Source organism: Mastomys coucha, unplaced genomic scaffold, assembly GCF_008632895.1.
Source record: "Mastomys coucha isolate ucsf_1 unplaced genomic scaffold, UCSF_Mcou_1 pScaffold5, whole genome shotgun sequence".
NCBI classification, from domain to species: Eukaryota; Metazoa; Chordata; class Mammalia; order Rodentia; family Muridae; genus Mastomys; species Mastomys coucha.
This window is the reverse complement of record NW_022196911.1, coordinates 720,506-736,295: the sequence shown is the minus strand read 5'-3', so window position 1 is coordinate 736,295 and position 15,790 is coordinate 720,506. Positions and strand designations below refer to the sequence as shown.

At 43.3% G+C, this 15,790-nt stretch overlaps 1 protein-coding gene across 12 annotated transcripts in view; it reads right to left on the bottom strand.

The window, feature by feature from the left end:
- Positions 1-830: 830 nt before the first annotated feature.
- The window catches only part of Plekhg1 (pleckstrin homology and RhoGEF domain containing G1), a 227,265-nt gene continuing 212,305 nt past the window's right edge, over positions 831-15,790 (bottom strand). For all 12 annotated transcript variants that reach the window (XM_031353155.1, XM_031353156.1, XM_031353157.1 and 9 more), the window contains 2 exons: positions 10,808-12,428; positions 831-4,891 (listed from right to left, as the gene is read on the bottom strand). In XM_031353155.1, the coding sequence (XP_031209015.1) occupies positions 3,849-4,891; positions 10,808-12,428 (2,664 nt within the window). In that variant the 3' untranslated portion in view covers positions 831-3,848. The remainder of the gene's footprint in view (positions 4,892-10,807; positions 12,429-15,790) is intronic.

Sequence of the window (15,790 nt, the reverse complement as noted above, 5' to 3'; positions counted from 1 at the left end):
AAAGATGTACGACACCACTGACCTGGCTTTGACTCTGTAATTTTAACAAAGAAAAATTGGAATGTAAAGTTGTATGACATAAGTCTTACTTTGTAGCAAAAAATTTAGATTAAATTTTCAGTTCAATAATAAAAGGATGTCTTGTTATTACATTGTCAATGAAAAGATTTTTAATTTAGTGACTGATTTATTTTAGACTCCTGTCAAGAAAACAAAAAAAACCATTTCAGACACTAAGCTTCCTACTTCAAAAGCAATCCAAATATGGAAAACCTATTTGTCAAAGAAATTGTCTCTGCCCTAATTGCAGTCTGCTGTTGTGAGAAACACCATGAGCAAAATCAACTTAGAGAAGGAAAGTGCTTATCTCAGCTTACTTACACTTTCAGCCCACGGTCTATCATTTGAAGGAAGTCGAGGCAGAAACTCAAGGCAGAACCCGTAAGCAAAAACCACTGGAGAAATGTGGCTTGCTATCTTGCTCTCTGCCTCACAGATCATGCTCAGCTAGCTTTCTTATATAGCCCAGGACCACTTGCCTAGGGATGGTGCTGCCCACAGTGGGCTCGACCCTCCTACATCAATGAGTAATGAAGACAATCCCTCAGAGTCATGTCCACAGGCCTATCTGATCTACACAATTCCTTAGTTGAGGCTTTTCTATAAGATGATTCTGGGCTGTGTCAAATTGATAAAGCTACCTAGGACACACTTTTATTTTGAATCATTGTCTTTGTAGTTCACAAAGCAAGAAAGAGTACAAATAGCCAAGCAGCATGGAAACATTAGAATGTTCCAGTGCAAACACATTAATTCAAATGAAAATTTACTTTCCACTTTACAAACTTTATTAAATAATGGGCATTACTGAGTTTCCTTGTCTTATATACAGTATTTAAACTATGTTTTTCAAGATGCATTGCTTTCCCCCCATGAAGAAAAAAAAGTAGGTGAAAAGTGAACTTACATAAAAAAGAAAAATTGGAACCTTCAGTTCAGGAACCCAGTAAGAACATTTAAGTACATAAAACGTTCCCAGTTATATACATCCCCACCCCACCTTCAGAAGGAACTATTTTAAACAAAAGCACTGACCTGATAACATTGAGGGAGCATCTAGGTACACACTTGAGCACGCGAGTGCGCGTGCGCATTCACACACACACACACACACACACACACACACACACAGGCTCTCAAAGTCTGAAGCCTGGTCCACAGACATGATCAATAAAGCTACAGATTTATCCTAGAACCTCAAGAACCATGTACATAAGACATTTTGTACAACATGACATTCCCCTTGCAGGTGACACCAAACCTTGCAACAAAACACTGGTGTGAAGAATTACTAATTTCTGAGACTCAGAACAATAACATGAACTGTGTTGGAATGTGGGTCATACAGACTCAAAAGAAAAAAAAAGTCAGGAAACTTATCTTGGATAAGAGTCAGGGAGTGCCTGCATCCCTGCAGTGTATTCTTCCCAAATGGAGGGTGGGTGTGGCATGTCTTGGTTTGCATGTAGCTCTGCAGTCACTGTCTTGTTTTCCTGGGCGCGTTCAGCCTTTTGTGGTGGGAGAGACAGCCGCAACCGAGGGGCTGCCTGTAGAAGGGGTCCAAGAGTCCTCACGTTTTTCGGTGCCTTTATTTTCCTCCGTCACAGTCGCCATGCCTGTGGAAAGCATGAGCTCAGCCAGGGGCTCCGCTTTCGAGAAGCAGCATCTTTGGATGTACCTGCAGGCACCAGGTTTGGATCCGAGTTCCAGTATCATGTTCGGCGGGAAGATGGTGCAGCACGCACACTTTGTTTGACAAACTGAACCGTGATGCCTTTCATATAGTTTCTTATTTTTTTGTTTAAAACATTGGATGAGTCTCTTGCCAAAGAAGTTTTCAGAGGTTGCTAGCCTCCATTTAACCAAAAACTTGACATGGAATTCCGGAAACATTGCTGGTAAGAGATTTCTGCTGAATGTGGGAGTCGTTTTTCTCAAGTTGTTGGCTCATTGCTTATGTCTCCTGGTGGTCCTAAGTTTATTCACCTGATGTATCATTTTGCAAGATATGTTGCAACCAAATATATTAAAACAAAATCTAACAATTCTCTACATTTTGCAGAAACGTTTAATGCAAAGCTACAAGATATGCACAAGTGCCTTGCCAGAAGCCATGTAGCAATGTAACAGATTTTTACAGATTTTGCAGAGAACATTGTTACCCAAAAATAACAGGATAACGCACATCTGTCAGGCAAGTACGAAATACAAGATCAGAATACACGTCTTACTCGTTATGAGGCCCCGAAGAAGTCTCTTAGCAAAATCAGGAAAGAATCTCACCTGTCTAATCCAAAGACACTTGAACACCACAAAGTAGAATGCAGCCCTGTAGCCAAGGATGTGGAAGCAGATGATACACACACTGTTTGGGACACTCAGGGTTTGTTTATTGACTAGAAAAAGTATATTTATCAGGCATCTTTCTCCACGCTTACTGTCAGATCTTTTTTTTAAATGGAACAGATTGTTTTAATTCTAATAAAAAGAAATGTTAAAATTGAGACTGAGAGGGTGAGGGAAGAGTCCTGAATGTTCCATGGTGTAAAATGGGAGCAGAAATGGAGAACATATTCTGAGTGCACTCGTGGGGCCTTCAATAAGATGCTTGCACATTTCTCTCTTTTTCTTTTGAATCACAACACCTTGCTTTTCATCTTTCCTTCCTATCTGCAAGGAGTTAGATTGGTATGTCATCACAGTCAAGTGTTGTGAGAGACTGTAAGTAGAGGGTATGGGAGGTTACTAGTCAGAACCCAGCGACCAGAGTCTCTGTTCTTCTGTATATTCCAAAACATTGAGAGGCCCTGGGTTATCCACTGTTTGGCTGGTTATCACACTCTTGCCCATTACTGTGGCCAGGACTTCTCAAGTAGGGCATTCAGTTGAACCTCAAGGCCAGGAAAGTGTCTATGAAGAACTGCTCTAGATGGGTCATTTAAATGCATTCTGTCTTGTTTTAACTGAAGATTCACTCTGTATCGCTAGGAGACAGGTGTCTACAGGTCTTCTCCTGTTGTTTTTACAGGGGCGATTCTCCTTTACTTGTAATATGAAGAAATAGGGTGTTTCCAGAAGTCTCCCTATCTTATCTAATACTCAACTTGGCTTGCATTTTAATTAAGATTGGCTTTCTTTACACCATGAAAGAAATAGTTTATTTCACCCCAGAAACTGTAGAATATAAGTAGTGTCACACCATCTGGGCCTTGTCTTAGAACACAAGTAAAAACCTTTTCTTTCTTTTTTTTCCCCCCAATAACAAGTTGGTGGTAGGGCTACATTTTAACCTCTTCAATAGTCACAGCATGTTGACAGCTAAAGGAAATGTGATTGGGACACCAGCATGGAATCCTTAAAATACGTGACGAGGCCACAGTCTAACCAGCGGTCTCTGGCATGCATCATTCTTGAGTCTTGTCACAAATATAGAGATGCCACATATAAGCATGATTCTTTAAATAACTCTAGTCTGTCTTTTTAAAAACCATGAGAAAGACTCACTTGTGGTGCCTCTGAGTCACAGTATAAAACTCCTTGGGATGTGGGGAGAAGGTATTCTAAGAGTGGGGGCTACTGTTAGGATATGGGGGAGGGGAAGGGCTAAATATCATGATCAGCCAGCTCAAAGAGTTGTGCTGTAAACGAAAGCACGTTTCACCCTCTTGTTATTAAAAAATTGTTTTAAACTGGTATATCTATTAAAAAAAAAAACAATACAGCAAAACCAACCTCATTCGTATGGTAGCTTGCAAGCCTAAGGAGCTAATTTGGACAGTTCTAGAAACCTAGGCGAAGCTGCTTGAGCTAAGACACTGAAATTTCTCCCTCAGAGATTGGACAATGTTTTGCTGACTGGGTGACGGCCCCCTCCACAGATAATCACTCAGTTTATCAGAGTCCTTACAAGCTGTCAGGTAAGGTGGAAGCCCAAGCCTGCCACTCACTGGTTCCTTCAAAGAGTAAGGTGTGCTGTGGCTATAGATGTTATCCGAACAGTCAGGGTCCAGGATCTTTGGGTCAGACTTCCTGCCCCGTCTTGGGGAGAGATCCAGCCCCACTTCATCCTCTTCTGACTTGATTTCCACATAGTCATCTTCATCTCCCTCCGTCTCTTTGAAATTAGAAAAGTAGTTCTGTGTCGCTATTTGAGCATTTAAGGGTAAACCTCTATTCACTACCAGGACCTTCTGTGAATCTTGGAGTGTGAGATCAGACCGTTTGCCAGTGTCCTGTTGACATGAGTCTGCCAGCCCTGACAGCAAGTCCTGCTGGCTCGCACCTCTGGGACTTTTTTGTGAAGAGAGCAGCTGCTTCTCACTGGGGTAGTTGATGGAGTCCAGAGATTTGTTTATCAAGATTGAGGAAGATGACTGAGGTCTGCTATAAGACTGGGTTTTGGCGCCGATTGCTTTGCGACCCAGCGAGTTGTAAAGAGGACTCTGACCTGAATTCTCTTTGTGGGGTTGGCTGACCACCACGCTGCACCTCTGCTGCACAGAGCCCAGCGGAGGGTCTGACACTTGGAGAGAAGGCACCGAACAAGTGGCCGACAACTGCCTGGGCCTAATTTTTGTGATGCTCTCTAACATGATGGGGTATTTTGATCTTGAGTCTTGTTCTGTCTGGGGAGAGAAATCCGCCAACTCTCCATTACCGTAGGGCGAATGCCAAAGCCAGTCCTCACCAGTGCCCTGGGCCTGGGGAGGTGATGCAGGCCTGTGGAGGGTAGGTTCTTGGGTGCTGGCCCAGCCATCCTTCTGAGCTTTAAGGGGTGTCTCTCTGAACACAATCTGGTCGTACAGTTGGGAATATTCCGCGATCCTAGCACCTGGAAAGCAGATAACGAAACAATGAGTACACAGAGGATTATCCTTACCTTGGAAGATTAAATATAACACCCAAAATGACTTACTAAAAAAACCAGATAGTAGACTTAAGATTAAGGGGGAGTAGTCACTAAATGCCACACTAATAAAAATAACTCACAGCCTAATGGTTTGTTTCCTTTGAATTTTACATGATTTTATCTGAACAACAGGTTTGCAAGTGTACAGTGCATGTCATTAGAATTCCTTTAATCCACAAAATGGCTCTAGTCCCCCAAACAAGCATTGCCAAATGAGAATGCCAGAGCTTATGTCCTGTTGCATAAAAATACCTCATGTCTTAAAAGAAGCAGGACCACAACACTGTGGCCTCCCCTGGCTTCATGCTGTCCTGGTTTGCCCTAAGACAAGGTTTTCTCATAGAAGCTGGCTCCTGGCGGCTGTTTGAACACCCTCAGTTTCCAGGTAACACTCTAGACACTGCCTGGCAGCCAGCATCTAGAAGAGTTCTTACCTTTAGCACAAGTAAAGACTAGCTCATGCACCCTTGCCAAAGCCAAGAGTATCTCAATGCCATCAAGAACGGATGCTCATAGACTCCATAGCTCAATGCTCTCTGGCACTGACTTAAAGACAGGATTTGACAGTCATTTTCACAAAAACACTTGCCACCTAAAATTCAGCAGCCACGCCTCCTCCATGTTGTCTCACATTTCAGAGTGTAGACATCTCTAAAGATATGACCTAGATCTTGCTATGCAAGAGAGGTTGTTCTTGTGGGCCAGCAGTACATTGGGCCAGCAGCTGTTCCCAGCTAGGATCCTGGCACACATGACTTTTCTAACATCAAGGGACACTGTGTACCCCGTGTATTGCTCAGATTCACCTGGATGGCATCAGTGAAGGAAGCCGATCCCATCTATGACAATGAGCGAATGACATTTCCTGAACTATTTAGATGGTTGGTAACCTGCTGTTAGTAAACGATCCTTGAAATTGCAATGAGATATGTATTTAGTGGAACTTCTGCTATGCCTTCCAGTCTACTGTCCTTGAAGATGGAAACACCTCACCAGTATCCTGTGCTCTTAGATGTAACCCCTCCAGCCTTTCACCCCTCGACCCCTGCTTCCTGCAATCAAGGCAAACTATCTATGTAACTTCTCATTAGAGTTTATAGTTAGATGCTTTGGGGTTCAAACTTCAGAATGCATTTAAGGTCAGAGATTACTCTTCAGCGAATTCCAGAAGCAAAACCTTGGCATGGCCCTCAAGTAGCATAGTAAAGACTCATAACACCAATTCAAATGGAGCAGCACCTTAAGAGACACTACATAGCCACTTGCATTGCAGCATTATATGTCAGCCATCCTCCCAAAGCCTGGCATGTTGCATTAACTATGAGACCCAACAGCTGGGAACTGGGGCTTTAGACAAAATCATACGGTTCAGCCCTAGCCATCCCTTATATGCTATATGTAGCCCTGAGCTGATCCATAACTAGTCAGAGAGCACTGACATTCCATGAGGTGACAAAGAGACAATAATTTGAGGGAGAACGGGGCTAATTCATAATGCAAATAAAAGTGTTCTGACTTAAATTTACCCATAAGGTCTTAGAGGAGGACATGGCTCCTTACTTCCATAAAATACCCATTGTATTCTCAAGCCCTTTTCCTCACGTACCATCCTCCTCTTTGCTTGATCAAGTCTCACTCATCCCTCAAAGTCTCCCACAATCCTTACTCTACTTAGAACCCTTTCTTTCAGAAGTCCTACATGGGGCTAGAGAGATGGTTTAGTGGCTAAGAGTGTTTGCTGCTCTTCCGGCAGGCCCAGGTTTAATCGCCATTGCCCATGTTGGGTGGCTCACAACTGCCTTTAAACTCCAGTTCCGGGGCATCCAACACCCTTGTCTAGCCTCCGAGGGCCCCTGCATGTACATGGTGTGTATATACATATACAGGGCACATATTTATACATATGTATAAAATAAATGTTTTAAACGTCTTATATGTATATGTATGTACATGAACACAGAAAAGTCATATGGCTGATCACTTTCATAGGCTAGTTTACTACTGCAGATAGTTTTTGGTTGCAGAGAACAATGTTGTATACTTTGCTCTGAGAATCAAACAGCTTCTAGAAAGAAATTGGTCTCAATTATTTCATCACACAGATTTTTTTTTTTTTTTTGCCCTTTCCTTTTGAGCATAGGATTGCAGATTTATGGGCCTTTCCAGAGACTACCCAATAGAGTCAAGATAGTTCAGAAATCAGACTACAGCAGGAAAGGGGAAACAGAGAGATGGCCTTGGATCAAAATGCTTCCTATAGGTAACGCATACTGGGAGCTTTAATCTTTAGATAAAAAAGAGGGGGCCATTTAAAATGTATCTCACTAGAAGGGAAAATTTATTTCAGTTATTTCTTGTCTCAATTTTCCCACTTGAGCGAGTTTACAACTTGCATGATGCCAATATGAATAAGACAAGTGTTCAGAGCTCAGACTGTGATTAAAAAGACCCTGTTAGCCAGATGCATAGAAATGGGGTGGCCACCACTGTTCTCTTGAGCCGAGAAAGTCCTGTTGGGCCAAAGTTTGACTGTGATCTCATTCCTGGTACTGTCTGTATACATTACTATTACATGGTAATATCAGGCTATTATTATCTGGTTTAAGATTTTTTTCTGAAGGTTTAAAGTTGGAGTTCTTGTCATCAAAGACAAAAATTGAAATAATTCTCATGGTGGGAAATATCAAACATGTTGATTCTAAGACAGAGGACTGGAAAGATATTGATATCTCTCATGTTGCTCAGATGTAGACAGAAGCATAGTAATGTGCCTTCCCTACATTATAGAAAAAGTTCTCAAGCCTATATAGAAATATCACTCAAAATACAGAAATCTGAGCAGCCTCCTTGGTCTTAAATATTATCAGCTGAACAAGATGGCCACATGCTACTACAGGCTCTAAAAGTTGGGAGCAACTGGACCTGGTTGGGCGATTTATAGGTGGACATGTGACCCGGGGCCTGTAGACCCCGGGAACAGAGTTCAATAAAGATGCTCGAGGGTTTCAGCAGGTGAATAGGGTGCTCTTCCTTCCGCACAACACCGAGAGCAAGCTCCTGGCAAAGTGGTAAGGCCCATGCGCAGAAGTCTGGAGAATCGGTCCATTCGATTACGACGTCCTGTGCCCAGATAAACAAGAGAGAGAAAAGGGAGTCACATTGTCAACTGATTGAAAGCCTAGTGGGCACAGGAAGTGGCCTTGATCACCCAGATGGAGCCAGGACTGAGAGATGGCAGGCCCCAGGGGTACATTCCTGACGTATGGAGGGGAGATCAGCACTATTAGAAGACACCCTGGGGAGGGAATGTGCCTCATTGTTGGAGGAGGAAGTCAGTATTAGCCTAGTAGCCCACTATGTCAAGAAAAGACCTGGATACAAAGCTGAGAAGAGACCCGGGACCCCAAGAAGACAGCAGGACAAACCAGAAGTAAACCCAAAGGCAGAAGGAACCCCAGTCAGCAATCACAATACTTAAAAGGTGGGCAAAAAGAAATCTAGTTACAGAAGTTGTAAGTCTCAGTTCTTTTGTTCTGAAGGGCTTGCTTCAAGCAAGCTTAGAGTTTTGCATCTTAATGGCTGGTTCATATTTCAGGTAGCCCAGCCCTGGATATTACTGCTAAGTCGTAGACAGTTGGCGCAATCAATACATCATCATCATCATCATCAGAAATCTTAGTAGTATATTTTCTCTGGATCTGGGAAAAAATGGCCTGGTCTCCACCATTGGCTGAAATTACTACCATGCAACTGCTCCCAACGCCACCTATTCCTGCCCCCAGAGTTCCCCTGAAGTTACTTCCTGTAACTATAAAACGACCTGTTGGGCAAGGCAAGCATTGAAAAGAAGATGTAAATGACTTAGCACTATCAGGAGACAAAGAAATGCATTCTGGTCTCTTTCACAGTCACACACAAATCAACTTCTACTTTAACTTTAATGACAAAGAACTCAAAAGAGCCTGGAAAACCCTTCAGAAACCAAGCCCATGCCATGGCTTCCTGGACTGCTAGGAAATGGAAAGGAAAACCTCTCAATAATTCATTCTTTAATTTCTTCCATAGCTTTTTCCTCACTGATCTATTCCTGGCTCAGAGCTTCCCCGGAGGTCAGTCCTTCAACATATCACATTATGACCTGCTTGCCCCTGCACCCCTGATCTAACCCGGGTTGCATCTAAAACCCCAGTTATGTCCACAAAGGAAGTTCGACTTTAGAATCAAACTTCTTGTAAGTGTTGAGTGATAGAACCGAATGAGATGCTGTTGAACTCAGTAACCCAGTTGTAGCTGAACTATGTAGATGTCAGTGAACTGCAGATGAGGTAGTTTGGAAAAATGTATACAAATAGGGGCTGGAGATATAGGTCAGTGCTCTGGACCTGGGTTTGACTTCCAGCACCCACGTGGCAGCTCTCTTTAATTTTAGTCCCCGGGATCCAGAGTCCTCTTCTGGCTTTCTCTGGCACTGCATGCACATAGTACACATATACTGGCTGGTTTTGTGTGTCAACTTGACACAAGCTGGAGTTATCACAGTGAAGGGAGCTTCAGTTGGGGAAGTGCCTCCATGAGATCCAGCTGTGGGGAATCTTCTCAATTAGTGATCAAGGGGGGAGGGCCCCTTGTGGGTGGTGCCATCCCTGGACTCGAAGTCTTGGGTTCTATAAGAGAGCAGGCTGAGCAAGCCAGGGGAAACAAACTAGTAAGGAACATCTCTCCATGGCCTCTGCCTCAGCTCCTGCTTCCTGACCTGCTTGAGTTCCAGTCCTGACTTCCTTTGGTGATCAACAGCAATGTGGAAGTAAGCCAAATAAACCCTTTCCTCCCCAACTTGCTTCTTGGTCATGATGTTTGTGCAGGAATAGAAACCCTGACTAAGATAATACAGGTATACACAAAAGATGAAAGTAAATAGTTCTCTTAAAAAAAGGTTCTCTCTCCCTCTCCCCCCACCTCTCCCTCTCTCTCCCTCTCCCTCTCTCCCTCTCTCTCTCTCTCTCTCTCTCTCTCTCTCTCTCTCTCTCTCTCTCTCTCTCTCTCTCTCTCTCTCTCTCTCTCTCTCTCTGTGTGTGTGTGTGTGTGCATGTCTTTGCTAGTAGGACCGGGCACTTATGTGTTGTGCGTATGTGTTTGTGGCTGTGTATGCCTATGCATATGAAGGCCTGAGGTGTATGTTCCATATCATCCTCAATTGCTCATTTCCTTATCTTTTGAGGCAGGGTGTCTCTCACTGAGCCTAGATTGACTGGCCAGCCAGCTATAATGACCCACCCTCCTGGTCTCTGCCTAGCCAGCCTTGAATAACAGGCATGTCCCACTGTAGCTGGCTTTTTACATGGGGCCTGGGGAAGCTCAACTCAGGTTCTTGTGTCTGGTGAGCTCTTTCCCAATTGAGCCATCCCCTCTGCTTCGTGCTAGGGGTAAACACTTCCACTGGGGCTCGGTGAGAAACAGCAGCCCCATTCTAGCTGATTCAGAACCTTAGCAGCTTTGAGGAGCATCTGCTCCCCAACACGTTCAGATTCAGAGGGAAATGCTTATGTTTCTTTCATAGCTTAAAACAGCGTCTTCTACATTTCAGTCTCCCTTTGAGAAATGTTTTCCTAAAAGTACCAATTCTGTAACAATATTACATGTGTACCAAATCCCGAGGCCCAGTCATGCCCTAGTGGACATGATCCAACTGAGGTAAAGTAGGAAGGACCGACAGTGGCTCTGTGGCCTGAGACTTGAATGGCAGCATCCTCATGGGGTGTTCTCTCTAAGGACAGTTAGAATTGGGAAGCTGTAACCACACAAGACTCTCGAGAAAGAAGAAGAGAGTACAGAACATACCAATGGCAGGCCCTCCTTGCCTCTTCTCTTCTAAGATGGCCACCAGGTCTTTGTGAATGGGCCTCTGCTGACTGGATGGTGGCTGCTCCAACTCTGGGCTTTTCACTTTCAGAATCTGATTTACCTTCTTAATCTTTTGACTATACTGCCTGGCCATCATAAAGACCCTGCTCTTGGTCTTGTCTGTGACCTCCATCCCAGGGTCAGGGTTTTCCGGGTCTGTCTGGGGCAGGCTGCAGTCGGCCAGGTCATAGGGATTATCCACAGAAGGCACGTCACTGGCCAGAGAGAGTTGGTTAAGACTCAGGAAGGAGCCTTCTGTTGAAATAAGATCATCATCCAGGGAGCGGTTGGCCCTGCTAGCTCTGACAACCCTGTTTTTTCCAGGCGTGAGGAAAGCCTGGCTTCCAGGAAGGGCCAGCATAGATGTGGCGTGTCCTGTATCCCTGCTCAGCTCACGGGTGCTCTCGGCATATGGCCTCTCTGGTGCATCATCTTTGCTCACGGGAAAGGCTGCGAGGAGACGGTCTCTCGATTTGTCTTCGTTTTTCTTGATGTAATTTTCCAGATCGTTCCAGATTTCATCTACTTCTTCCGACAATTTGTCCGACAGGGCCTTATCTGCGATAGGCAGGTTACAGCGAGGAGAGTCATATAACAAACTCAGATAATCGGTATCAGAGGGTCCCTGGTGGTAAGACATGTCATCCTCGCTGAACTGGAGGCTGTCCTGGGAGACAAAGGGTCTTAGGCTGTCACAGCACGCAAAGTCAGCTTCCAGACCCAGGAAGGTACTCCTTTTGGGCTGCTTAAAGTTCAGCGGTGGTGGGTCCGGAAGCCCTATGGTGTCATAGATGTTTTCTTCCACTTCCTGGTGTTCATGTATGCTTTGGTTGGATGCCTCTTGACCACTGGGGCCTGCCTCTTTCTTTGAGTAGAGAGAGCTTGTACTGTGGCTAGCCTGTCTCTTTGAGAAGGCTAACTCTGGGGTGCTCTTGGGGCGAACAGAGTCTCTGGATGATTTGGAGAAAGAGCATTCAGTTTCATCCCGCTTAGCAACCATTAACTTTAAGTCTTCAAAACTTATGTTATCATAGACATGGTCTATATCATCAATAGTCAATTCTACAGATGACCCAAAGGGAGTCATCCCTCCCTCTCCTCCCGGTTGAGGAGTGTTCTGCAGTTCTCTCCCGGGACAGTACTGAGAGTCATCACTGCCCCTAATTCTTACGTCAGGAGGGCACACGTTGCTTTCACCCGCACTACTGGCCCGTCGGACTATCCTGTGACCAGAGCTGGAGATCTCTGTGGGCTCGATCAGTCCCAGATGCCAGCTGCAAGGCCGACTTGAAGCGTTCTCTTCACACAACCTGGTGGAGTTGAGATCTGAGGAAGAAAAGGATGGGACGAACATCTGGTAATCATCATCATCGTCCTCATTCTCCTGTGGAGATCGGCGGCTTGAAAGCAAGGGCTGCCGGATGTGGTGATCCGTCCACAGGCTTCTAACACCACCTCCCCCGCGAAGCATATTGATAACTGCAGTGTTGCCGGGTTGGTGGTTCCTCTGGGCAGGTATGGTAGAAGTCAGCTGGGAAGAGCTTTCCTCTCTAGAAACCTGAAGGAGACAGACACATACCAATTGAATGATTGCACCATAAGGAAGATATGTGACTGGGGAATGTCGCCTGTGGTAGCCAGACAGCCACATTCTTAAAGAAAATGATCAATAGACATTGTTGGTTTTCACTGACTTGAAAAGTATGTCAGATTTTTGAAAAGGGGGGGCTATAGACAACCTGGAGATGTCTTCTGTAGTTAGTTTTCATGGTCAGTGTATAAACTAGGACATGGTTGTATTAGTATTATATTGAGAATCTAGGTTGCAAACTAGTAACTTTCCCTTCCTGGTTAATAGTAAGGCTAGAGCTTAAATCTACCTGACTCCAAACCCTTTCCTCTCAAACGGGATAGAAATGAATATCTAGCAAGTGTGCAGGATAGTCATTGTGTAAATGAGTATGCATTGGGGCCTACGTCTTAACACTTGGTTGTATGCAAGACTGTAGGGACTCTTCATTTCAGTGCCTTTCTCCTGAGACCCTTTCATAATTTCTGGTCTCATCAAGAGCCTCTCCTGGTAACTTGATGACATACATACTTCAGTGGTTTCCTTAAACTCGAAGGCTCACTGGCAACCCGACCTTGGTTTATAGATTCCAGGCAAAGCGGCTTTATTATAGGAGTTGAACTGGCTGTTTGAGATAATGGTATTTCAATGTTTGTTTTAAAAATATATTTAGTCTTGAACCCCCCCCCCCAAATTTAGTTAATAATTAGTTATCTGTTTGGAAGTAAAAATCCAGACAAGGATGGTTTTTAATCAAAGAAAACAAGGGAGTATTTTGTTAGTTACAGTCTTTCTTGATGGAGCCTGGCCACCTAGAAAAATCTCATCGAATGTGAGCAACATGCCAAATGTATCCCAAATACAGAATGTATCCTACCTCCTAAATGTATCCTAAAACCTCTGTCTCCTGAGGATACCAATGTGTGAGGAGAATAGACTGGCCTGGGAGGTGCAGACAGCGGCAGGTATTGCCCTGATACTATTCTGTACACAGAGGAACCAGCTTCAAGGAACTGAAGTAGTTATGGTTTGCTCAAGCTATATAGGACCCCGGAGAGCCACGTTTCCCGACTAAAGCACTGTGAATGACCTATTGGAAACATCAGGTTAGCAAGGACTGCTTATGACGTGTCAGTCCATAGTAGTAGAAACCGCAACAGGAAAGGAAGGGATGGTTAGCACAGGATAACAAAACCAAAACCAAAAAACTTCACCTATTAAAACTTTAAAATGTAAAACTAATCATTTAATAATTAATTATTAATCTTTTAAAGTAAACTCTCCCACTTGACACATAAAATATTTGTGTATCATTCATTGCCTTTATAAGTCTTTTTATCCAACATTTTAATATCTTTTCCATTTCCTTCCATGCACTGAGATGATGCTTGTAAAAGACAGGTCCCCAGGACCTACTTATAATGGAGCTGAGTTAATATTCACTCATTAAATTACTACAGCCTTTGAAGGCCTAACAAAATAACTTTGGTTTTTTGCACCAAAAGTGACCCTGGAGCTTGTCCATCCCCTACAAGTCCCACAGGCTTTGGGTAACTAGGAAATCCAAGCTGTTAATAGGTATCTTAATAACACCTAAAATGAATGAAGATGGTAGTATTTTTTTTTTTTTGAAGCTGAAGCATTGTGCTGAATATATCTTTCGGAGACATGATCAAGTTCTAAGATTAAGAAATAAGAAATGTCTTGTTGGTCACAGCATAGAAGGATAGAAGTCAGAAACATTTACCAGGACCAAGGTGACCAGTTTTTTTTTTCTTTGCTTTTCTACAATGTCTATTTTGGGTGTTTATTAATTTGATAACAGCTATCATTTATGGTGGGTACATTTGCCTTTTACCAAATACTGTATTAAGCATCTTTAAAAATTATATCACTGGGCTGGAGAGATGGCTCAGCAGTGAAGAACACTGACTGCTCTTTTAGAGGTCCTGAGTTCAATTCCCAGCAACCACATGATGGCTCACAACCATCTGTAATGAGATCTGATGCCCTCTTCTGGTGTGCCTGAAGACAGCTACAGTGTACTTATATACGTATAATAAATAATTCTAAAAAATTATATTATCATAGTAAGTCTTAATAACAATTTTGTAAAGTAGAAAGCTAGGTCCTGCTAATGTTAAATAGCTAGCAAGAGATGCTTATAAATTGAAGAAATACATTTGAATCCAGGTTTTAACCCCAGCTTATATATGAGTTTAGTCACTAGAGATAGAGGATGAGGGGTTCAGGATTACCATTCTGGGAAAAGTATCGAACTGTTCTTAAGCAACAGGTCAATATGCTTTTACACTTAGGATACATTCAGCACATTGTAGTTAGGCGATGGAATTTTGCTACTGAAGCAACACATTGGTGGTTTTGGTTTGTTTTCTTTTGTCTTCATATAGTGTGGTAGTTCCTGAGGGGGCTTCCCTGGGTGGACTTTGTTGAGCACTGTTGGAAAGGTCCCTAAGGTGGAAGAACTTTACTTTTAGCATTTATTTAGGTGCTGAGAGAGACTTGGCTCCAGGATTGCACAGCTACAGTAAAGGTCAGGGTAACTTCTTCAGTGACCCAGCTTAAGCCGAGATCGGAAAATAGATTTTATGATGATGAAACAATCAAGTTATAAAGCTTCAAATGTTTCCTACTGAAAACCAACAGTATCTGGAAAAAAACTGGAGTCCCTTTTAGAGCCACTGAAATCACCTCACAAGCCGAAGCTGAATTTTAGACATCCTGAAGTAGGTTCTTTTTTTGTATTTGTTTTTGCTTTTGCTTTTGTTTTTGAGACAGGGTCTCAATGTGTAGTCCTGGCTGGCCTGGAATGCACTTTGTAGGCCATGGTGGACTTGAACTCACTGATACCCTCTTGCCTCTGTCTTCCAAGTGCCAGGGTTTTTAAATGGGGACACAGCTTTTATCAACAAGCTCACTCTGTCCTTGTGATAAACCATAATATAAATGGGATCTGTGGGAAAGATTCCCAGGACCATATCCTTATGGATAAGGAAGACAGATCCTTAGCCTTTACATGAGAAACTATAACAAATACTCTAGGAATTGTTTGTTCATTAAGACCACTCATCAGTGGACTCTCAAGTCAGAATACTAACAGCTCCTCTTTCCAGGTAATAAATCTGGGCATACAACTTCCAATAGGACAAAACTATTTTCTTTTTCTATAGTTGAAAAGAATTAGCTTTCTCTTAAATCAAGTATCAATAGCTAAAAATTCAAATTGAATAAGAATGTCAAAATGGAAAGTAAATGTTGGTACTCAGGCTAGGGATGAGACCAATGAGGATGGATGCTGAGGTGGAAGGTGCCCACAGGAAGCCCTCAGG